This window comes from Rutilus rutilus, assembly GCF_951802725.1.
Source record: "Rutilus rutilus genome assembly, chromosome: 25".
Lineage (NCBI taxonomy): Eukaryota > Metazoa > Chordata > Actinopteri > Cypriniformes > Leuciscidae > Rutilus > Rutilus rutilus.
The window spans coordinates 27,274,170-27,299,243 of record NC_140229.1 but is presented as its reverse complement, the minus strand read 5'-3'; the positions used below and the strand labels follow the sequence as shown (position 1 = coordinate 27,299,243).

The 25,074-nt window shown below is 40.7% G+C and overlaps 3 protein-coding genes across 4 annotated transcripts in view; 2 read left to right on the top strand and 1 right to left on the bottom strand.

Moving 5' to 3' along the window:
• The window catches only part of chsy3 (chondroitin sulfate synthase 3), a 77,491-nt gene extending 70,334 nt beyond the window's left edge, over positions 1-7,157 (top strand). Inside the window, exon 3 of the mRNA XM_084401227.1 lies at positions 4,926-7,157. Coding sequence (XP_084257353.1) covers positions 4,926-6,488 — 1,563 coding nt within the window. The 3' untranslated portion in view covers positions 6,489-7,157. The remainder of the gene's footprint in view (positions 1-4,925) is intronic.
• Positions 7,158-15,435: 8,278 nt separating this feature from the next.
• Positions 15,436-17,289, bottom strand: hint1 (histidine triad nucleotide binding protein 1). Its single transcript, XM_084401338.1, has 3 exons — positions 17,117-17,289; positions 16,581-16,685; positions 15,436-15,719 (listed from the first exon to the last, which is right to left on the bottom strand). Exons 1-3 carry the CDS (start codon positions 17,225-17,227, stop codon positions 15,555-15,557), a joined length of 381 nt encoding a protein of 126 aa, XP_084257464.1. The 5' UTR covers positions 17,228-17,289; the 3' UTR covers positions 15,436-15,554.
• Positions 17,290-17,764: 475 nt separating this feature from the next.
• On the top strand, positions 17,765-24,615 carry ubxn8 (UBX domain protein 8). Of its 2 annotated transcripts, none has more exons than XM_084401226.1 (8): positions 17,765-17,896; positions 19,784-19,909; positions 20,010-20,083; positions 20,195-20,317; positions 21,936-22,067; positions 23,737-23,778; positions 23,863-23,937; positions 24,010-24,615. In XM_084401226.1, the coding sequence occupies exons 1-8, from the start codon at positions 17,821-17,823 to the stop codon at positions 24,169-24,171; spliced, it is 810 nt and encodes a 269-aa protein (XP_084257352.1). In that variant the 5' UTR covers positions 17,765-17,820; the 3' UTR covers positions 24,172-24,615. The 2 variants fall into 2 exon arrangements, with proteins under 2 accessions (XP_084257352.1, XP_084257351.1); XM_084401225.1 differs by having other exon boundaries at positions 17,776-17,896; positions 19,995-20,083.
• Positions 24,616-25,074: the final 459 nt, after the last annotated feature.

Below are 25,074 nucleotides of genomic sequence, written 5' to 3'. Positions count from 1 at the left end.
GAGCGATTGCGTGTGTGAATAAGTACCACTGTGCTTTCACCCAATCATATTCAGTAGCAAATCTAGAAGGGATAAACAAATTCCTTGAACTAAAAACTGATGGATTATGTCCATCACCGCCATCATAACCTTCACATTCGTTCTAATTTGAGTGATCCATCTGTATCATGCTAGCTAAATGTGTTTAACGTGTGAATTCTTGCTAAAAATGCAGTATGGGCCGTTGGCATGAGTTGTAAATCCCGCTGCTCCACTCCCACTCTTACTCCGGTCTGAACTCCGCAGGGAACACGTTTCATCTTATTAGAGGAATGAGGAAGACTGTGGTCGCTCAGGTCTGGAGATCTGGTGTGAAAACACACCACAGTCCAGTGTTAGTCAGTCTCTCAAACAGCAACAGCATCAGTAGCGACGTGCTGGACGCCGCTTTCAGAGTGAATGCACGAGTGTGAGGACAGGACAGGACAGGTCAGACTAAAGGTGTTAGTATTTGAGCCTGAGCGTTAGGAAGCACATCAGAGCTCTAGACCTGCAGACAGTAGTGCTGTTGTTCGGGGGAGTCATCGAGTGGGATAATGCACGCTAGGGGGAGGAAGAATTATTTCTCCATAACTTGTAAGCACGAAATGAAAGGCGTCTTGAGGAGTTATGACTTCATCGGCTGTAAGGGTGACTCAACTGTTCTGTTGCAATCAAAAGTGTGTTCACTGTGAGAGATGGAAGAGGTCTTAAACAACATCACGCAATTTTGTTCAGGTTGTTTTACAGATTAAATCTCTCTGCACATTTCTCTGTACATTTGTGCATAATGACAGTAAACCGTATAAATGGCTGTTGTCAGTGATTTCCTACATACTGTAGATGAAGTAATAATATAGTGAAACAAATGCAAGTCAACTCATGTCCGTGTATTTATTTATTTGGCAGGTTGCTATGCATTAACTGGGAAAATGTAGTCAGCCCTGCTTGATCAGCCTATTGGGGATTATATCGCGATAAAAAGTGATTAAAGAGGCACTTAAAGTACACTTAAGCTGAGTTAAGTACAATAGAGGATGTATTATCTTATTTTCTTAGAAAGAAATAATTGAGCCATTAAATCTGCATTGTAGGTAAGCTTACAATAAAGATTTGCATCTTGTTTATAAAACGAGGTTCATCTATGATGCTGACAGGCATGCTGCTTTTAAATATATGCCTTGTATGACTATTTTAGTTTATTCTTCTTACATGCATTTAAGAAAATAATTTATTGCTGTTTTTTTGCAAAAAGCAACGTTCTGAAACTTCACTTGAACACTAATGCCATCCTTACGCCATTTGAAGGATGTTAGTAGTGTTTAACACAGCTGGAGAATATGTGGTTCTTATGTGGTCGTGTAAACACATTAGTGGCATTCTTACAGGTTTTTAAGGGTACACATCTGTGTGAGAAAATTAAAGTAGCAGAAAGGTGTGGAGAAAGCTGCTTACTGACCGTGCTGCATGTATATGCGGGTTAACAGATCTCTCAAAGACAAAATCTGGCACACTTGGATGGACCTCTTGCAGGTTTGCGTGTGTGATGGTGAGAGCTGATAAAAATTGAATCTGGCACTGATGCCTTACAGATGTTCAATTTCAACAGCTGTCCTAAGTTTTGATGGCCTCTCTTTCAGGCCTATCCACTCTCTCTCGAATCATATCCTGAGTTAACACGGTCTCTTTGTCTAGCCACTAATATTTCACAATAGGCTAAACGGGGTTGGTCACATTTTCCATCGACTGAGCTTGGCTAGAACACAGTCCTGTCCTGCTTTCCAGTGCATCTCATCCCAGTGGTGGTTTGACTCATGTCGTGGCGTAGGCGAGATCAGACATGAGCAGCAGATGTGAGAGAAGAGGAAACACAGGGAACTTCTCAGAGTAAATCCCGTGTCCGAGAGCTGACTCCTATATCACCTATGCCAGGATCTACCACTGTCTTATAATGCAATGAAACACAAAGCTGACGTAGTGAGACACACTGTATGGCCATTAGACTTAGTTGCAGTTTTCTGTTCCTGCATGACGATAACTCCACTGATCCCAGCAGCCACCACAATCACATTTACTGGAACGGCCATCCCTTACCTCAATACACCCTTACAAGTGTATGCTCCCTGCCGCCAGTGACTTGAACAACTTCTTGTTCCTTGTTTCTTGCTGTTCCTTCACAGGGAGGAACAAATGTGCTTTCCAGCTGTCTCGGCTCCTCTGGTGGGGTGAACTGAGACCATCTTAACATTCAAGAAGCAGCTCCTCTTCACAACCGTAAACTATCACATCTGCTCTAGCTCGATTCCTAATCTAGCTAACCTGGCACAGTATACTATTAATATTGGTGACTCTGTGATGAATTGCTTGTTATGAATGTGTAATATGTGATGTTTTGAATAACAGTGTCTGCTAAATCAGTGGTTCCCAACCCTGCTCCTGGAGTCAAACTGACCGTACTGAGTTTAAACTCTTTCTAATCAAGCACACATCAACTCATTGTCAGTTTGTTAGAAACTCCAAGACCTGAAATGAATAGGGTCGGATAAGGGAGGACAAGAACAACGAGATTGGGGAACACTAACGCTGTGCACAAAGCGAGGTCCATATAAAAATAGTTTTTTGGTGTGGGAGAACTTGACTGACCTGCGCAAACACTAACCCCTTCATCTTCAGCTAGAATACAAAAAGCGAGCCAGATCATATTACCCATCATCAGTGTCTGACCTCACTGGTACTTTTGTCTCTGAACGCCAGGAGTTTAGCTCAAATCCTGTGACTATGAAGACCTTGATGGGCTTGTTCAGATGAGATTTACAGCCACACTTCCCTTACAAAATGAAGTTTATTTATACAAGTGTGCTAAATAGTATACTTCTTTTGAAATAAAAACAAGTATACTTTCAGTCTACCTTTTATGTACTTCACAGAAATATGCTTTATATATTTCTCAGAAACATACTTAAAATTGCACTTAAGTATAGGCTTATTTGGCCTATACTTGTACTCAATCTTTTTTTTCTTCTTTTTTTTCATATAATGGTTTTATTTTGAATATAAGGTAACATATAACGGTACAAAGAGACAACAACAAAAAAAAGGGGGGTGATCCTACAACCGTTGAATCAGTCTCCTCCAGTTTTATACATATTTTTTATAATGTTAATCTAGGCCAGTGGGCACGGGTAATATGGTGAGCATGCAAAAAATAAAAGGATCAAACATTTAAACTGTTATCCTTGACATTTTTTATAGCTGATTAAGGAAGGGTTCCCGGGTGGCCTCGAAGGCAGCAATGTCACCAGAGAGGTTGTGTCTAAGTCTCTCAATGCAAAGTGGTAGAGAGTTCAGATAGCCAAGATTTAAAAAGTGTTTTTGATGCCTTTTTCCATAGACAGAGGATGAACTTTTTAGCTGCCACCATTACATATTGTATGGCTTTTTGATTTTGATGACCGAAGCCATGAAGAGAGTTAGACCAGCCGAAAAATAGCGATGGCTGGGTCAGGGGAGAGGTCACAAGAATATCTCAGAGTAGAGTCTGAACATTTCGCTCAAACTCGTAAAGCTTTGGGCATGACCAGAAGAGATGTCCCAGAGAGCCCTCGGTAGATTCACATTTGTTACAGTTAGAGGACATGGAGGGGTAGAATTTGTTAAGCTTAGCCCTAGAATAATGAAGCCTAAGTAGTAGGTACTACTTTATATTGAATTAGTTGGTGGCTGACGTTACTAGAACATGTGTTTATGACCTTGATATAGACTGTGTCCAGTCCTCGTCAGTTATCTGAAGATCTCAATCTTTTTCCCAGGAAGCTTTTAGATATTATGTAGATATGTCGAGCTGACTGGTAAAGACATCCATAAAACGGTAAATCAAACTAGGGGCTTGCACTCAAGCTTTTGATCGAGATATGCTTAAAAGTATATGGAATTATTCTAAGTATACTTGGCTTGTTGTTTACTCTTTTGATTGTAAAGCCTATTAAATACTTTTTTTTCACATAGTTTTACATACTCTCTCATAAACTTACATTGTTTGAAAATATTGATTTATAAAGAAAACAGATATGTTCCTTATTCTAAGTGTGTGAATCTTTGTGTATGGTAATGTACATAGGAATTTACTTCAAATCCACTTAAAGTACAGTTAAAGGCATATTTAAAGTGTAAAAATGAATACATAAATAGGAGCATAGTAGTATACTTAAAATACAAAAATAATAAATAAACAGTAAAGTATAAGTATGATGTTAAGTTCCCTTAATTTGCAGTCCCTAGCCTAAAATATACTTGTAGTATAAAACTAATAAACTAGTTGTTTACTGAGAGTATATTTAAGCAATGAGCCCCTTGAAGCCGTGTTTTACAGTGGATGTAGAACAGCTGAGGGGCGTTGTTAGGCTCGACGCGGAGCGGAGTTAAACCCCCTTAGCTGTTCTAAATCCACATATTCATTTTAATATTTATTTTATTTATAAAATAAACACCAGCCACAAAAAAAACAAAAACATTACACACATTTATTCCTCCACCAAGCAACGTAGTTCCAAAGAGGTTGCCAAGCAACACATGCAGCAACAAAGAATCACAAACGGCAGTTGCGTAGTAACACTAATGTAACGCGGTCACAGGTGTGTGTTTGTTGAGTCATTTACAACGGCTTCGAACGCGGCTCAACCAATCAGAATCAAGGACCGGTACTATCCGTTTTATAATTCAAAGTGTACTTTCATAAACCAAAAAATGTGCTATTACAAGTATATGACTATCAGTATACCTATAAGTTCACATGTAGTATAGTTGCAGTACAAACAAAAAACTTGGCATTTAAAAGCAGTCTGAGGACTGACCAAAGTGCTGTATAAGTCACTAAAATACCCAAGTTGTTCTCTTCTTTCTCTCTGCAGATGCAGCAGTTGTTCTACGAGAACTATGAACACAACAAGAAAGGCTTCATCCAGGACCTTCACAGCAGCAAGATCCACAACGCCATCACGTTGCACCCCAACAAGCGTCCAGCGTACCAGTACCGCCTGCACATGTACCTGCTGACCCGCCGGCTCTCCCAGCTGCGGCACCGCACGGTCCAGCTGCACCGGGAGGCCCTCACCGTGAGCCGGCTCGGCAGCGCCGCGGTCCGGCGGGAGGACCAGCAGCTCGGGGCGTCACCCTCATACACACGCTACCGGCCCGAGGGGCGAGGGGACGTCCTCGAGTGGGAGTTCGTCACCGCTAGACACCTGTACTCGTCCAGTAAGAAGCAGATGCCCCGGCAGGGCCTCGGAAACCTGGTGCGCTCCGCACTGGAAGACACCGTGCTTCAAGTGATGGAAATGATCAACGAGAACTCAAAAACTCGAGGTCGCGTCATAGACTTCAAGGAGATCCAGTACGGCTACAGACGTGTGGATCCGCTTCACGGTGCTGAGTACATCTTGGACCTTCTGCTGCTCTACAAGAAGCACAAGGGTAGGAAGGTGACCGTGCCGGTGCGGAGACACGCTTACCTCCAGCAGTCCTTCAGCCGGCCGTTCTTCAGCGAGGCGGAGGAACTGGACGTGTCCCGACTGGAAGACACCATCAACGGTGACTCTCGCTCGCTCTCTTTCCTCTCCAGCTCGCTCAAGATCTTCTCCTCCTTCCAGACCTCAGAGTCCACACAAGTCCAGAGTCAGACCAAAGTGCACTTCCTCGTCCCGCTCACCGGTCGCTATGAAATCTTTGTGCGTTACATGGAAAACTTTGAGAGAATCTGCCTGATCCCCAACCAGAACGTGAAGCTGACCATAATCCTGGTTGACAATGATACAAACCAGGATAAGGAGAGACACCTAGAGCTGCTCAAAGAGTACCACAACCGATATCCTAAAGCAGACCTGTCTATCATACCCATGACGGGAGACTTCTCTCGAGGCCTGGCCCTTGAGATGGGCTCTTCTCAGCTGAGGAACAACTCGCTGCTGTTTTTCTGCGACGTGGACCTGGTCTTCAACGCCGACGCCCTCCAGAGATGTCGAGACAACACCGTTGAGGGAAGTCAGGTGTATTTCCCCGTCGTCTTCAGTCAGTATGATCCCAAAATTGTCTATGCTGGTGACCCTCCTGAAGACAGCAGCTTTGTCTTGACCAAGAAGAGTGGATTCTGGCGAGATTATGGATTTGGGATCACCTGCATATTCAAAAGTGACTTGCTTAGAGCGGGGGGGTTTGACACCTCAATCCAGGGCTGGGGTTTAGAGGATGTTGATCTGTTCACTAAAGTCATCGATTCTGGCTTGAAAGTGTTTCGCTCTCAAGAAGCAGGTATTGTGCATATATTTCACTCTGTCTTCTGTGACACGCGTTTAGAGCCCAAGCAATACAAAATGTGCGTCGGGTCCAAAGCAAGCACTTACGCATCCACAATGCAGTTGGCACAACTGTGGTTGTCCAAACATTTAGGCGTCGGTTATAACAGGACTTCCTCCTGATGTCCCAACCAGGCCCCAGCAATCACTGGAGTTTACCTCAGATCTGCAAAAGTGCAAACGGCAGTGCATTCACTGTATGTGTGAATATTTTTAGTGGTTCTGGGTGAATGTATGTCCAATACAACCAAATGTTTGTCCTTGCCATCTAATACATTGCAGCATCTTCCAAGGGATATTTATTGCACAAGTCTGAAAAGAAAGTCTTTTGTTTTCCGTCTTGCGGAGCATGAGTTTAATGAGGTCTTGAGGACCAAGGAAAAGGCGTTTTCTGTTTGTCATCAAATAGAAACAAGCTAGTTCACATTGCAGTGGTTATAATAATAGTAAACAAAACAATAATAGTAATGTACAGAAAGTGCCACAAATGTGCTTTAAATTTCCTCGCTGGGGGAAAGAGCAAGAAAAACTGAGTTCTCTGATTTATACAAGGAGAAATACTTTACCTTATTTCAGTATTTTTTAATGGATGTGAACTGTTTGATGATTCTGCTCTATGATATTACGGTACTGGTTACCATGTGACATCTGTGTCTTTGTTATTTTTTCTTGAGTGCTGCAATGAACAACTTACATTGTGTTTTTGCTTTGTGGCTTTTATGATTTTTCCATTTGCTGGCAGGAAAAATTCAGTGGCATTGAAATTATTTATAATAAAAACATTGACATGCATATTTGAAATGTATCTGTCTATGGTTTAAACTGTTAAAAAACCATTATTACTCTTGCTTTTAAGTCGGATGTTGTGTGTAGGTTTTAGACATCCATCTTTTACAAGGAATGATGCAATTTTCAGAAAATCCTTTATGTGAAAACCAACAATCTGAAATGAATTCAAATGTAAGTTTCTATCATCAAAGATTATGGATGGACATAAAATAGCAGCAAAAACATATTAGCATATTTGCTGTCAGAACTTTTCAGGTATTGTATGTGTCAGACTGTTACAACTGTGGTTAGGAGGTCAGTCTGCACCGTCCGTCTAAAACCCAGATCGTACATCGTGTGGATGTCTCTCAGCCAGCTGATCTCCCATGGTTCCCCACATTATAAAGCTCATCATGCAGACGGAGAAGAGGGACTGAACATGAGCACCTTAAATGTACAGTATCAATATATGTTACATTAGCATTACTGTAATATTGTAAATCAATCATTTTTCTGGGACCGAAGGATTGGGAACTTTTTCACCCCTCATTTACTTGACTAAAACTGGATCATCCCAGAGTGACACAGGTGAGTAAATAATGAACATTGTTCTTATTTAAGTGTAATCAAGAGTTTGTGTGTGTTCTGCTTACGTGAAATCTGGATGATTTAATTAGAGTCTGGACTGAAAGTAGGATTAATGATGATTTTGTGATATGAAAAGTCCTGCTCCTAAAGGGTTTTCACAGGCTTATTGTTTTGTTTCTCATACAGTAGTTTGTACACTCAAGTAATTTATGGTTAGTAGCTTTAAACATAGACATATAATCTTGAAGGTTATTTTGTTGTGGGTTTTGTCAGAAAAAAAAAAAATTAATGAGCCTCTTGACCTTTGTAGTGAGCTTGCGAGTAGTGGGCGAAAGCACTTATCACCCTGACAGGCGTGAAGGATCGTCCTGGCCATCCTGCTTTAAAGGTTAATGTCTGGATTCATGAGGCATGAATACTTAATGAAACACAAGAGCTAGCTGGTAAACACTCCAGTGTACTGGCCTTACGCTGAGTAGAAGTGCTTTAGTGCAGTAGTAGTGACTTTTATAGTATTATATATCAACCCATCTCTCAAGTTGACTTGCTTTGTTAGTATACAGTGAAGATGCTAGTAGGCATCAATAGTCAAGTCAAGTCACCTTTATTTACATTTTTGTTACATTTATATAGCGCTTTTCTGGGTACTCCACCTGGATGATGCGACGGCAGCCATATTGCGCCAGAACGCCCAACACACACCATCTTACTGGTGGAGAGGAGACCGTGATGATATGGGGATGATTAGGAGGCCATGATGGACAGAGGCCAATGGGCAAATTTGGCCAGGATGCCGTGGTTACACTCCTACTCTTTCCGAAACACCCCTACTCATTTTTAATGACCACAGAGAGTCAGGACCTCGGTTAAACGTCTCATCCGAAGGACGGTGCTCTTTGAGAGTATAGTGTCCCCGTCACTACACTGGGGTGTTAGGACCCACACAGACCACAGGGTGAGCACCCCCTGCTGGCCTCTCTAACACCTCTTCCAGCAGCAACCTGGTTTTCCCAGGAGTCTCCCATCCAGGCACTGACCGTGCTCATCCCTGCTCAGCTTCAGTGGGAGACCCGTCTTGGGTCGGTGATATGGCTGCTGGCTATATAGTGCTCTTCACAATACAGGTTGTTTCAAAGCAGTGATAACAGGACAAGACTGCAACAAAGTTTGTTTCTGCTGTACAGCAGATCTAGAAGAAAAAATACAAACTGTATCAACCCATTTTGACAGTGAAAAAAATTATTTTCTGCTAAAATGAATGTTTTGTGGGAAAACATTGTCACTCATGCCGTGCCTCATTGAAAATTCCCATTCGACCTGCCGTTGGATTAGCTTCTCTCTCTTGTCACTCCACTACAGTATCTGACAGGACGTGACTTGGTCATTACGATCTAAAAATTAAATGTTCATTTGCAAAATTTTCAACTTTCTCAACTTTGTTGTACAGTTGAACAAACCCACATTGTGTCGCAAGCAGTTGCAGTCGCTCATGTGAGTAGCTTGCGGTGAGAACTGGCTTTAGTTTGGCAACAGGTTTCAAGGTGCAAAGATTTCAAATTGCAAATCTGAGAGGGTTTGACTGACTGTGTATTAGAAGTTTTGTAGCTGTTGTAGTATTTACGTACAAGTGCAATTTTTCATTACTAACTTTGTCTGGAGCTTCAAATTCAGGCCACGGTGCAAATCTTAAAATTCAACTTTAGATTTTTACTTCAAGATTTCACTTAAGTGTATATGTTCATATTTATAATCTAATGTTCTCTTAAAGCAGGGGTTTTCAAAGTCAAAGACAGTGGGCCTTCCTTCTGACACAACATACATGATCCACCCCCAATTAAACTGTATAGTATGAACTGCACTGTATGAATAACATATACACAGATTCTTAATAAAGCTATGAAAGATATTCAGTCAAGGGCAGTGCATGATTTTCCTTTTCTTTTGTTGTTTGATTAACATTAACGGCAGGCCAATCTGAGGCTGCTGTCACTTTAAGACCTTATGCATGGATCCAGTATAATGATAATTTCGCCCGACTGTTTACTTTCACTTTAGACATAACTGACTGTGTTTACATACTCACCAACACCGGCATTTTGACACATAAATGTGTGTATTTGACCATCAAGCGCAATGTTCGCCACAAAGCCGTCTGTTACTGAATTCAGTTCTCACTTCTTTCTTCTCACTCATCCATGTTTCTTTGTTTAAGCAGCGCTGCACAGATATATTTAAATACAGATTGGAAACCCCTGTCTTAAAGTCCACACACACATCACATCCACAGACCTGGCCATAAGAAGGTGAAGAGTAACCAACATTCAGAAGTATTGCCACTTCACTACATAAACACATGAACAGAAAGACAGCACACAGGTACACATAATATTTCAACATTAAGATTGACCCTATCAAAGCCCTGTGTGTGTGTTTTACAGGAAGCGCCGGCCCCAGAACTGAGATGTCACCGCACAGAGTGTGTGTTCATTACAGTAAGTCCCTGTGAGTCTGTGGCCAGCACTGTTTATCTGCTGGTTTAACAGCTGCGAGTGTGTGTGTGTGTGTGTGTGGCGCTTCAACAGGCTGTCTGCTGTGTGTTCATGTTTCCTGCGATGGGCCAGGATCAGCGAGGTCCTGAAGGGGAATATCCACATCTTCACTGCTGGACATGTAAAGCCATCAGATCACACTAGAAACGGTATGATTGTTACTGTGGCCATCAGTGCAATGATGAGGTGTCTCCTAAATAATTAATAAATCAATATATCAATATAATAGATCACATCTGTTCTTGTTTCTCCTCATTATTCCCATAATAATGAATGGGTAACTGTAGTAACTGGGATTTACAGTTACTTACCAATTTAAGTAATTCATGATGTGTTAGTGACTTTTCCTGTGACAGTTAAAATTAGTTTTAAACTCTGTTTGTTCATTACTATCGGTCATGCAGTTGTCAGCCTGTGGAAATAACATATTTAAAGTACACTTCAAGGCATGCAGTCTGAGACTGTGATCTGTGTGAGAGGACTAGCTTCCTTGTACTATCTAAACCAGTGTTTTCTGGTTCTCGCACAGAATAAACAGAAGTTTATGTGTGTGAGAGAGAGAGACAGAGAGTGAGTGTGAAGGGAAAACTTTAAGAAATGTCACGCTCATCCGCTCTCATAATACACTACTGCTAAAGTGCAGAAATTGATAAAAAGCTGCTCAGAGTGCATAACATGAAGACTTTACCAGAAAATATCATTATTCAGAATCGAATCTATTACAGTGTAAGAGTGAATCGGCGTGAAGCTCTAAAATGTCTACATGAATGGCTCTGAAAATGATAAAGACAGCGAGATGTAGATGCTCTCAAGTGTTACTGCTGCAACAATAGTGTATGATAATTTTGTTTCATTAATATTTTCATATGAGACTGTACAACGGATTGTTTGAAACACTTGAAGAGCTGCTGTGTTACTCTGAGGAAGACTGTTCTGGGTCTCACATCTCCAGTGTGTGTTCATCAGCTCAGAGAGATCACAGTTTCTGCACACACACTTCAGTGTTCAGATGAAGAGTGTGTTACAGTGAAGCACGCAGCGCCCCCTGGTGGATCATCTCCATCTGGAAATATGAAAACATAACTGAGACCTTTATATTCAAATGCTTTCAATTATTTTTATTGATGTCTTTTATTTCTTTTTCCTTGTTATGAATCTTATTTATGTTTTCTTTATAAATTCTAGATCCTTTTTATGCCTTAATCTTTTACTTGTTATTGATTGCTTGAATCATTTACACATATTCATCTTGTGCTCTAATATGTTTGATTATTTCCACATCTTTTGTGTCTTCTGTAAGATCAAGTGGGTGTATTTCCCATCAGAATGGATTATGTGAAGTACACCGGTCTCTAAATATGTGTGTTTGCGTCTGTGCAGACGTGAGAGAACACCAGCCCTGTGCTTTTCTCCTGAAGGTGTTAAAGCTGTTATCCGAGGGCCCTGATGGAGAAGTTCAGGAACCTTTCCCTTCTTCTACATCACATCTTCAGTTTCAGAAGACTCGGCATCCTTTCTTTTCTCTGCTATCCTCTTCTTTCTCTATACTCTGATCTTCACTTCAACTTCATCTGATACTTTGGTTATTACAGTTTTTCTCGATTGCTAACACACTATAACTGATTCAGTTGGCCCAATTTCCCAAACCATTCATTCAGTTCTAGAAAAACACAACATTTTTAACACATTTCACACACGTTCCAATTTTCTCAATGTTTTCTATAAAACTCTACTCAAAAATGTCCTCATTTTGCCTCAGGTTTAACCATGTTCTCATTCAGAAAACACAGACACTGAATATAATTACCTCAGGTGTCCCACTGTGAACTCAGATCGCTCACATTTATCCATGTGTACACATTAAACGGATGACACACCAATCAGAATCTCAGGATATTATAATTAGGGCCACGGGAGATGATGTGTTTTGGAGAATGAATCCTAGTGGAGGGAGACGAAGAGGAAGAGGAGGGGAAAGAGAAATGAAGGGACGGGGTCAAAGGTCATCTGTTCCTGATGAAATACAAAGCACTGCGGTTCTTCTGCAGGAATGACCGTGAGGGACGTTTCTCTACAGGGTTTATACTACAGTTTAATTACAGGACACAGTATCAGTCCTTCAGATGAGAGAACCTCCACTGTGTACAGTAAATACTGTAGCACATGCTGGACACCCTCAAACCCATAACTGTCAAACTGATTTGTAGCATTTCATATTTCTGCAGACCCGAGAGACGCCTGGCCAGCGGAGGAAGAGAAAGTCTTGTGTCAGAGACTGAGAACTGCTCTTGTGTTGCAGAGATGCTCATTATCAGAACTGCAGTGCAATTTGCCTGAGGATGATGAATATTTTACTGTACTGTAATTGACAGTATCGTGTATTGCATACCAATACACGATATCTCTTTACAGAATAACATCTCTTTACAGAAGTGTAATGAAAATAAACTATTTTTAAAGCTAGTTGTTGAATTTCTCTGTATCTGCACCCCTATATGCTGTTTACTGTCATAGACATTGAGCTGGAAAACGATTCCTGATTGACAAAAGTGTATTTGTTGGGTTTTGTGTGTCAAAGTGTGATTCTGACAAAAGAGAACGTGTTTTTGACGAAAATATTTGAATTTGAAGTGGGAGTGTGAGGTCTGTGCGAGTCAGTGTGTAGTTATGAGATTGTGTTTATAGTTGTGATAAAATGGTGTTAGCATTCAAGAAAAACTGTAATATTTAGGGTTAACTTTTTTTTTTATCTTATCTTAAAAACGTATTTGCTACATTTTATAATTTTTATTTTATTTTTTATTTGCTCTTGTCCTGAATCCCCGTGAGAATCTGCTGGGAAGCGGTCAGAAGTCCTCATGTTGAGTCCACACTGCTGTATGTTCTCCAGACGATGCCAAGACAAGCGTCCCTTTAGCCGGATGTGTTGAAGCTGCATCGGTGAACAAACACGCGTTAAGAGTTTACTCGCCTCAGATCCAAGAGATGAACGCTTTTCACAAAATTACATGCAGATTGTTTTTACATTTCTTACGATTAAAAATAGTTTGGAATGCAACAAAAAACAAAACAAAAAACACTTCAAACTTGTGAATAAGACAAACCATGTTTCTTTCCACAGTGAATGTTCCTTTTAAAGCAGAAATCGCCTCATCATGCAGGCTTCAGGGGAACAACAGTCGTTCTAACTGAGGGCCGCATTATGAATGTACAACACCCGCCTTGTGTCCATCGTTCTTCACATGGTTCCTGGCCAGTTTCAGCTGTTATCATGGCCGGCAGAAGCCTGTTATTCACATTTATGTCATGAAGCCTGTTGGGATTTTACAAATGTGTGACCCGTATTCAATATAGCAGACGTTGAGCAAATGGAATTACCTTGACTTGAAAGACACACACTGTTAAAGGGATACTTCACCTCTGGGAAGATGAATGTGTATTTAAAATAGGTCATTTAAGTAGAAGAAATGTGAAGAAATTTTTGAATTTGGAGCTTTGTAGACTGAGAAAATCCAGAAAATGTATTTTTGGCTTATGTGGATGAAAGACAACAACTCCCAGAATGCACTTGCTTCGCTGCCTTAGGAGGCCACGCCTACCGGTAAGGGAGCGCAGTTTAAAACAACAAACCTAGCCTACGTGATGAGTTTGCGAGGGATTTAGAGATAGCCCAAAATGTCCGGGATTCTGCTTTTGCGTTCTACAGTCGCCATTCATTCATCATGTTTACTGTGGCGAGCAGGACGAGGCTGACGGCCGCGGGAGAACAGCGCGAGGCTGGTGGCGTCATTACTGAGACGCGCCGGGTCTCGCATCTCTCACGGAGGAGCGGGAATTTTTCTTAGCAATGGTAAAACGCACATCAACCGATCACTTGTTTAGCGTTCATGTAAACACTACATTCAAATTCACCAATCGGAATGAATTCAGTTAGATTGAAACAAAAGGTGTGCATGTAAACAAGGAATAGCGACCGCAGAAAGCAAAAGCTGAATCCCGGACATTTAAAACGATCTCGCCCGCCGGACAAGTCCGGGAAAAGGAGGATGGTTACTTACTCAGCTTTCTCCTACTATTCAGCTTTCTCCACAGAACAAGAGCCTGCTAGCTTAGCTTCCACAGAAAGACGGCTGACACTGTGTACATTCTGTGAGTGAGATCCCACCCTGTATGGGCGGGCTGAAAACATGCGGAACAGCGCCATCTACTGGCTGTAGTCTTTAGCCTCTGGCCAGAAAATCCTCCGATGACGCAAAATGACGATTTTTGCGTCATCGGAGGATTTTTTCCAGACAAAAAATACATAAATCTCTTGTCTCAGGGGGATATGAGGGTGGAAAGCATGGTAATTCGAAAATACTACAGGTTTTCTACTAATACAAAGCTTAATGCTAAATCCTGAAGTAACCCTTTAAGCTGGCCGTAAGAGGCAATTCAATATGCTTTCATTTGTATTATTATTATTCTCAGCTTATTTCTGTTTTATGTACAGTGCTGTATTATTTAAGAATTTAATTGAAGTTATCCTATACAGAGTTTACTGCATTTACTCAAAAGTTGTCCTTGTATATTTTACTTGAAGTTAGCTTTAAAGCCACTCCTCCTTATATGAGTATGCTGTTTTAGCTAAAGGGATTCAATCTTACAGCCAAAAATGAGAAAATTGTCTAAATCAAAATCTAAGGAAGATATAATATGGATTGAAGACATGTACGATTTTAAAGGAATTGGAGCCATGCTTCAGCGCTGATTGGAAGTATTGGCTGAACGAATTTCAAGGATTTTCTGTTTTTGCATTGTGTTTGTAAAAAATAAATGTGCAACACTTTAACGGACTGGCCTTTTTTTGACACGCAAGACACTTCAACTCCTAACAGAAGCAGGAAAAAGGTGGCTTGTTTCTATACTGGTGTTATTCATGTAAAAGATTGATATATCAGCTCACGCACCTTTGCAGTTGTTCAGAGGCTCATCGGGGTGTTTCAGGGGGAAATACTCGAACACAGCCTTGATTTGAACGCCCACTGCTTTCTCACACACTTTAAAACCCTTTTTATTTCTCAATGTTAACAATGTCATAACATTAGATGACATTCAAAAGTCATTCAACTAAAAACACGCACAATATTTGTGGCAAGACTGAAATAATGACACATTTCAAACGGTAACATTGAATGGTTTTTATTGACATCCTCAGACAGAGCTTTTTTTCAGTTGATTCCTCCTTGACATCTAACACTTAACCTCAGCTATGGCGATCAGCGACGGGCCGTCTGCACAGATGTTACCCCGGAGGCCAGCCCAGCTGCCGGCCGCCCAGCACGTGGATGTGCAAGTGGTACACGGACTGGCCCCCGTCGGGCCCCTCGTTCAGCACCAGCCGGTATCCTCGCGGTAAACCCTGCTGATCCGCACACTTCTTCGCCACCAGCATCAGGTGACCCAGCAGCTGCGCGGCAAACGGACAACACATTACACTCACAAACACAGCCAAGACAGAAAAATGAACCTAAGACATGAGTTACACACATAATACAACCTTTCAATTGTGTTTAACAACTGAATAATTATGAAGAGAATCTTCAATCTGCCAATCAGAGAATCACAGAAAATAGCCGTGACTGTCCAATCCCATCTTCTAGATCTGAATACTTGCAATAAACTTTATTATTATAGATAATTATCTTAATAATTGGGGGTCTGTGGCTTTGAGATGAAGTTCATACACACACACACGTCTGGTTCACTATCTTTGTGAGGACTTTCCATTGACGTAATGGTTTTTATACTGTACAAACTGTATATTCTCTCCTCTTACACTAACCGACCCCTAAACCTACCCATCACACACACACACACACACACACACACACACACACACACTAACCGACCCCTAAACCTACCCATCACACACACACTAACCGACCCCTAAACCTACCCATCACACACACACTAACCGACCCCTAAACCTACCCATCACACACACACACACACACACACACACTAACCGACCCCTAAACCTACCCATCACACACACACTAACCCTACCCCTAAACTAACCATCACACACACACACACACACACACACACACACACACACACACCCTACCCCTAAACTAACCATCACATACACACACACACACCCTACCCATCAGACAAAACTTTCTACATTTTTACATTATCAAAAAAACTCATTCTGTATGTTTATTAACTCATTTCCCGCTGGCTGGTCACCATAATGTAGGTGATCTCAGAAACCTGTAAACACACACACACACACACACACACACACACACAGTATAAGACTGACCTCTTTATCTGCATCCTCTACTTGAGAGATCTGAGTGATGGGCTTTCTGGGGACCACCAGTATGTGAGTGGGAGCCTGAGGGGCCACATCATGGAAGGCAATGCACTGATCATTCATTACACAGAGAGAGAGAGAGATTAACAATGTGTATTATTCATTCAACAACTGGGTGTAAAGAATAAATAAGTGTAAAAGTAGTATAACGGCCGTGTAACTGAAAGCGTTCACGTTATTTTGCAGCGGGTTCTTCGTTAATAGCTGTTCAATGTGCAGAAACGTGACAGTTCACATACAAGTGCAGAACATGTGAACTAGCACTGAAATCTGGCACATTGCCAAATATTGAGCACAAACTCATATTTCACTGGTACAAACTCATATCTCAACTGAACTGTCAGCAGAACTCGAGATGAATTTGCAAACGCGTTGAGGAGACACTCGATGACTCTCATTCGTATGATCGAGTCTGAAGCGCATTGAAAAGCTGCAGAGCAGGCGCAGTTTCGCCATCGCTGTACAAACAGCAGAGATCGCACCTGATCATCTTCATAAATGATGTTGGCAGGAATCTCTTTACGGATGATTTTCCCGAATATCGTGTCTCCTCCTGGCAGCGCGCTCTGCGCCCGCGACACCTCATCCGCCATGATGATCACAGATCTGCAGCAGTGCCTTGCCTTCTGCTATCACTCTGCAACTGCGCGCAGTGCGCATGCGCACACAGTTCAACGCCTATTGGCTGAGACCATCACGACACGACAACAACGACTGGACAGCGCCCGCTGACGATCGGCTACATGATTGGACAGCTGAAAATGAACTCTTTTCATAATAAAAGCGCTATGCCGAGAAACATAGATGTGTATAGTTTATTGTTTGCTTTCAATTGTTCTATAATGATTTGTTGATAGGTACTACTATATTCATAATAATAAAACCCAATTAAACTGAGAAGTTTCATAATTTTAATATTCTATTATTGCAATATTGCTGCTAAAATGAGTATAGATCTGTTATTTAAAAAAGAAAAAGAAAAAAAAAAGCGCAGAAATAAACTGAATTTCAGTCTAAAGCTCAATGCAAACCTAAAAACTCCATAATAAAGCAAGGTCTAATAAAAGCCCAAAATAATACTAATTATGATTTTTTTTTTCTTTTTTTTTCGTGTTGTCAGCTTTTAAGTTGACAAGACGATATTGTTTGACTTCCGTGTTGTTATTCGTTTCGTATCACTGCTGACATGTCTGACAAATTTGCTGTGTTCCTTTGTTTATTGGGAGGATTTTGCTTCATTTCATGGAAACACTCATTAATTGGTAACACGTTATCATGATTATCATTATTCTGGCAATAATTATTTTGTTTTTTGAAGTAGAAAACCTTGAGTTACATGATGCTGTCTTTCACTTTAGCAGAGCAAAAACAAATGGCTCCAAAGTCACCATTAAAATGTATTTTCTTGAAAGACCTGAAAAGTCTTCAACTTGTAATCGATACAAAATGTAATCAATGAAATTGAATTAATTTGATCACTTATTTAGATACCTTTTCGATGTTTAAACATGTATGAAGTCCTAAGGCAATTAGGAATGCCAGTTTTGTGAAACTAGCTTGTGTTAATGTTGCTGCAGTTGTAAAGTGAGCCATGGCTGCTGAGATCTGACAGCTGTTCGATGTGTGTGTTACACATGCTCTTACAGCTGTTCGATGTGTGTGTTACACATGCTCTTACAGCTGTTCGATGTGTGTTACACATGTTCTTACAGCTGTTTGATGTGTGTGTTACAGGTGTTACACATGCTCTGACAGCTGTTTGATGTGTGTGTTACAGGTGTTACACATGCTCTGACAGCTGTTTGATGTGTGTGTTACAGGTGTTACACATGCTCTGACAGCTGTTTGATGTGTGTTACAGGTGTTACACATGCTCTTACAGCTGTTCGATGTGTGTGTTACACATGCTCTTACAGCTGTTCGATGTGTGTGTTACACATGCTCTTACAGCTGTTCGATGTGTGTTACACATGTTCTTACAGCTGTTTGATGTGTGTGTTACAGGTGTTACACATGCTCTGACAGCTGTTTGATGTGTGTGTTACAGGTGTTAGTTACACATGCTCTTACAGCTGTTTGATGTGTGTGTTACAGGTGTTACACATGCTCTTACAGCTGTTTGATGTGTGTGTTACAGGTGTTACACATGCTCTTACAGCTGTTGGATGTGTGTGTTACAGGTGTTAGTTACACATGCTCTTACAGCTGTTTGATGTGTGTGTTACAGGTGTTACACATGCTCTTACAGCTGTTTGATGTGTGTTTTACAGGTGTTACACATGCTCTTACAGCTGTTTGATGTGTGTGTTACAGGTGTTACACATGCTCTGACAGCTGTTTGATGTGTGTGTTACAGGTGTTACACATGCTCTTACAGCTGTTTGATGTGTGTGTTACAGGTGTTACACATGCTCTTACAGCTGTTTGATGTGTGTTTTACAGGTGTTACACATGCTCTTACAGCTGTTTGATGTGTGTTTTACAGGTGTTACACATGCTCTTACAGCTGTTTGATGTGTGTGTTACAGGTGTTACACATGCTCTGACAGCTGTTTGATGTGTGTGTTACAGGTGTTACACATGCTCTTACAGCTGTTTGATGTGTGTGTTACAGGTGTTAGTTACACATGCTCTTACAGCTGTTTGATGTGTGTGTTACAGGTGTTACACATGCTCTTACAGCTGTTGGATGTGTGTGTTACAGGTGTTAGTTACACATGCTCTTACAGCTGTTTGATGTGTGTGTTACCGATGCTCTGACAGATGTTTGATGGCTGTGTTACAGGTGTTACACATGCTCTGACAGCTGTTTGATGTGTGTGTTACACATGCTCTGACAGCTGTTTGATGTGTGTGTTACACATGCTCTGATAGCTTTTTGATGTGTTACACATGCTCTGACAGCTGTTTGATGTGTGTGTTACAGGTGTTACACATGCTCCGACAGCTGTGTGATGTGTGTTACAGATGCTCTGACAGCTGTCTGATGTGTGTGTTACAGGTGTTACACATGCTCTGACAGCTGTGTGATGTGTGTTACAGATGGTCTTACAGCTGTTTGATGTGTGTAACAAGTGTTACACATGCTCCGACAGCTGTGTGATGTGTGTTACGGATGTTCTGACAGCTGTTTGATGTGTGTGTTACAGGTGTTACAGATGCGCTAAAGCTGGCCGGACGTGGGATCATATTCCTGGGCATCTGCACATGGCTGATTTACATGTTACCGAGGCTGAAATCTTTCTTCTTTCCAGTATGTCAAGAGCTCCCAGACAGTACGACCATTTTTATTATTGTTCAATTGTGTAGTTGTGTATTTGGTGTAACTGTAATGGCTTATTTTTATGATTGAAGTTACAGTTTGTTATCTTGCAGGCCCACTGCATGAATCCGACAGACTGAGACAAGAGGAAGCTAGAAGAGTTCAACAACATCAACACAATGACAAGGTTCAACACAACATCTCTGCCTTTAAAAGCTAAGAAATGTTCCACTGTAAGTCAGTAAATATGTTATGAATATATTCTAACCAGAAATATGCTGTTTCTCATATCATGAAGATGTCTGACTACTCTGAAAGAGTGTTAAAGCCGAGACAGAACTTGTTGCTCCAGAAGAGAACGGAGCGTCACTATAGCATGACAGGAGAGACCTGGAGACTGACCCAGGGGTTCCCAGTCGGGGTGAGCAAACTCAAACTCATTATCACCACTGCCACATGCAGCAGGATGGGAAATGTGTTATTCTGTTTTTTTTTTTTACAATTAAAAATAAGTCAAGTCACCTTTATTTCTGTAGCGCATTATACAATACAGACTATACAATCAGCTTTAACAGTGAGAAACAGGAAAATAATGATCAATGATGCAAACAGAGTTCAATTCAGCTATAAAGCAGCTCTGCTGAAAACATATTCGTCATAAAAATCTAGAATCTAGACATGGTGCAGCGGTTCTGGCCCTCGTCCTGAGTCACTCACTTCTTCACTCAGTCACTGTTCCCTATATAGCCAATGACATTTGAGTCCTCTATATGAGTCTTAAGTGACATGTGAAGACTAAGAAGAATGGTAACCCATACTCAGAATTTGTCCTCTGCATTAAACCCATCCAAGTTAGTGCACACACATTAGGAGCAGTGAGTACACACACACACACACAAGGACGGAGCAGTAGAAAGCTATAGAGATGAGTTGATCAGGGTTGGAGGTCGTCTCTGCAGGACAGTGGATCTCGAGGGCCAGAGCTGATATAATCAGTACAATTGATGATTTTGATGTGTGTTTTAGCATCTTTTCTAGGCACAATAATGTGTAAGTGTACTGAATCCAGGAGTTATCTTCATTACAAAGTTTCAAACAAAATGAATAGTACTTATTAGTAGCAGTAATGGTGGTTATGCACAACAAACTGAGTATTGTGTAAAACAGGTCTCATCACTCCCAGTTCAGGTCTTTTGGATGTGCTTCGTTTAGAGCCGTTTTACTCGAGATGCCTTCAAACGAGTTGCCAAAGATAAGCATATGCAGATTGATATCTAAAAGTTTCTCTAACATTTAGATATTTAGATTGAATTAAATAGCGACAATAAAAATATCTAGCTAGTTTAGCAGATTACCTTAAAAGTCCATATCTCGCCATCAGTTCACACTGCTGATAACACTTTCCCAGACGAGCGGATGTGATGAGATCTGCTTTCCTGTTTGTTCATGTGGTGTTCAGCATAAAGCCTATTAATAGTAATCAGGGCTGACTACAAATAGAGCATTTCTGTCGTGGCATTGGTGACAGAAACACTGCACTGGTTCCAGTAGGAGTCAGTCTGAGCTGCTCCTGTCCCAGTCCAGCACACCTCAACTCACCTCAACCCGCTAGTCAAGCTCTTACTAAGCACACTGGTTGATAGGACACCCCTGATTTAAGATGACTGACCAGCGCAACATACAATATTACAATATTGCTTAGCTGGGGACATTTAATATTCAACAATATTATTGATCTGCCTGCATTGACACCATTATATGAGAACTGAACTGAGCTGGACATCACAGTTTTCTCCAGAGCGGCTATATATATATAACTAAATTAAGAACATTTTTACAACAAAAATGAACCATCACTGAACTTACTTAAGCTGACTATGGACTATCGCTATTTTCTTCTAGACACAAACTTTGTTGCAGTATTTTCCTGTTATCTCTGTAAAGCTGCTTTGAATCAATCTGTGTTGTAAAAGCGCTGTATAAATAAAGGTGACTTGACTTGACTGAGAGAGCACCTTTAATAGCATGCTGTGGTTCAGGGGGAAGAGGATCAGGTGCGTCTGGATGCCGGTGTAGACGAGAGCCCTAACCAGGGAGCCCGGAGGAGACGGACGCTGCTGCAGACTGTGACTCCGGATCCGACTCGAGCACAGGCGCCCAGGCAGAAGAAGGTGGGAAACACTGCACTCGTGTGTGTGAGTGATGCTCTATAGCACAGGTGTAGATGTAGGAAGGACTTTCAGACACTTACATGGGCCTGTGTGGAAGAAATGTGTTTTGGTAACACTTTACAATAAGGTTAATTAATTAACATTAGTTAAAGCTACAATGTGTAATTTGTTTCGCCGCTAGGGGTCGCTAACCTCTTACAATAACAAAGGCGTATGTTGATGACGCATGAGCGGAATTATGGATCTTGTCTTCATGCTGAAGGATCTGATCATGTTTATGGATGAGTGAATACATTCATGTTTTTAAACATGACTGTGGAATGAAGCTTATGGCAAGCCGTTTTAACATTTAATCCTTAAAACCTACTAGTATCTATTTTCATGCTACTAGTACTTATTTTTTAGAAACTAGTATCTATTCCATTAAGTACTAGTCCTTATTCATTAGCTACTAGTGCTTATTCTTTAGGTACTAGTTCTTATTTATTAGATACTAGTACCTGTTAAAAAGACACTAGTACTTATTAAATTCTAGTGCCTATTAAATTGGTACTAGTACTTATTAATTAGATACTAGTATTTATTATTAGATACTAGTACTAATTAATTAGATACTAGTACCTATTAAATAGATACTAGTTTTTATTCATTAGATACTAGTACTTATTTCGATAGTGACTAGTAATTATTCTTTTGTTACTAGTAACAAATTAAAATGTTTCCCATTGACTTCTATGAGGATCTGTCATTCAGATATCGTCTATTCAGTTCTGACTAGTATGTATTTATTAGATACTAGTAGCTATTTATTAGGTACTAGTACTTACTTTTTAGGTACTAGTAGTACCTATTACTAGATACTAGTATTTATTCAATAAATACTAGTACTAAGTCAGTAGATACTAGTACCTATTAATTAGATTCTAGTACTTATTAATTAGCTACTAGTACTTATTCAATAGATACTAGTACCTATTTATTAGACACTAGTATCTTTTATAATTGTTACTAGTAACTATTCTTATCTCACTAGTCACAGCTGCTTTTTTACTCGTCTCATGTCATGATTAGTCAGAACGGCCACTGGAGAGTTCAATTAAAAATCTAGTAACATTTGGAATAAATACTAGTATCTATTGAATAAGTACTAGTATCTAAAGACCCGCGGATATAAAGCAATGAGGACATTTCATTCTACAGAACTAACTTACACACAAGTGCTGAATAACTACACACACAGGTCAGGTTATTAGACGAATTACACTTGAGAGGAAACGCACTGCTGTTTCACCTGGTCTACACTACACACTAAACTGTGAAACATTTAGGAGAATGTAAGTACACGACTGACGGAAATATATAACACTGTGCAAGTGGTTTTTGATACAAAATTCGTACGTATTGTACCTTTAACTACATTAGTTAGCATGAACTATTAATGAACTGCACTTATAGAGCATTTATTAATCTTTGTTAATTTCAACATTTACTAAAATCTTGTTATCATTAGTTAATGCACTGTGAACTAACATGAACAGCTTTATTTGTATTAACAAAGATGAACAAATACTGTAACAAATGTATTGCGCATGGTTAGTTTATGTTAGTTTATACATTAACTAATGAACCTTATCGTAAAGTGTTACCATGTTTTATCTCTCCATCAAAGGTCATAGTTTTGCCCGACGAGCCGCCCGAGGACGCTGAGGGGGTGAGTGGACCAACATGATAACTGGCACTTTCTCCTCTGAACTGGTGTTTTCAGTGACCTCTCTGCTCTGTGACGCACTGACAGGTTGTGAGAATCGCTCTGAGATGTCCCAGCAGAAGAACCATCCACCGGCGCTTCCTCAGAAGCTGGAGCTCGACGGTGAGTCCTCCCTCATTCCTGTCTCCGCTCTGACTCGATGACTAGGTGATATTCACTTCTCCTGATCACTAGCTCCTCCTGGACTGGATGATGAAGTCCGGCTATCCTCCTGCTCTCTACACGCTGTGCTCGTCCTTCCCGAGGGAACGCCTGCGCACGGCTGAGGGCCTGAGCCTGGAGGAGGCTGGGGTTCACACACACACACTGCTGCACGTGGAGGAGAACAGTACCTGACAGCACTTCTGCTGCTCACACACTTGCGGGACTGGAGATGCATTTCATTGTAACTCTTGAATAGTTAATGTTCAGGAGGTCAAAGAGGGACTATTGTACGGCTGATTTTGCGCTTCCAATGGTGTATGGATGAATCTTAGTTTTTCTATAATACATGAGTAATCCTGTCCAGATACCATGTTTATTAAATCAGCAAACAAAAAAGGGCAGTGAAACAAATGTTACCTTGCCATATAAATACATTATTTTCTTTGATATTATGAGACTTTTATGAGTAGTTTTCATACTAAGCTGCAGATTGTTACACTTGTCTTGTTTTATCTAGTATCTGAATGTTCATATACTAAAGTTTGAGGTTCATTCAATTTTGACTGTATCTTTGATCAAATAAATGCAGGTGAAAAATGTTTTTCTTTCTCCAAAATGTATAAACTTGCCCAACTCTGAGACAACTTTTGCTCTTTTTTAGCTAACGTCACAAGACTATTGACGGTCGTCTGTGTTTAGTCGTGGGCTGCTGTTGTACATGCTGCAGCCTGTCTAAAACCACGTAAAGAACATGTGGTTACATATTTACATAATGGTTATGGCAAGACTAGAACTGAAGCGTCGCCTTTGGGATGTGAAGATCTGGGGCCTCATGTACAAAGACTTGCGTTGAATTCATACTAAAACATTGCGTACGGACAAAGCTGTAAATGTGCGTACGCACAAAAAAACCCAGATGTATGAATCTCTGCGTACGAAGGATCCCACGCATATTGTCTTTGTACATCCCAATTAACGTAAAACTGAGCGCACATGCACGAGCACAACGCCCCACCCAGTCTCCTCCCTTAATTAAATCAATTTAAATATGGTAACGAGTCCACTTTGGCAAAAGAAAGCAGTAAGAAAATGGCT

What these genes read in the sequence shown, in the direction of transcription:
- hint1 (XM_084401338.1), bottom strand. Translation starts at nt 17,227, where the DNA reads ATGGCGGATGAGGTGTCGCGGGCGCAGAGCGCGCTGCCAGGAGGAGAC. An exon ending in TCATTTATGAAGATGATCAG is followed by an intron (nt 16,686 to 17,116) that starts GTGCGATCTCTG and finishes ATGAATGATCAG; the next exon opens with TGCATTGCCTTCCATGATGT. An exon ending in TAGAGGATGCAGATAAAGAG is followed by an intron (nt 15,720 to 16,580) that starts GTCAGTCTTATA and finishes TTTGCCGCGCAG; the next exon opens with CTGCTGGGTCACCTGATGCT.
- ubxn8 (XM_084401225.1), top strand. Translation starts at nt 17,821, where the DNA reads ATGTCTGACAAATTTGCTGTGTTCCTTTGTTTATTGGGAGGATTTTGC. An exon ending in ATGGAAACACTCATTAATTG is followed by an intron (nt 17,897 to 19,783) that starts GTAACACGTTAT and finishes TGTGTGTTACAG; the next exon opens with GTGTTACAGATGCGCTAAAG. An exon ending in CCCAGGGGTTCCCAGTCGGG is followed by an intron (nt 20,318 to 21,935) that starts GTGAGCAAACTC and finishes GCTGTGGTTCAG; the next exon opens with GGGGAAGAGGATCAGGTGCG.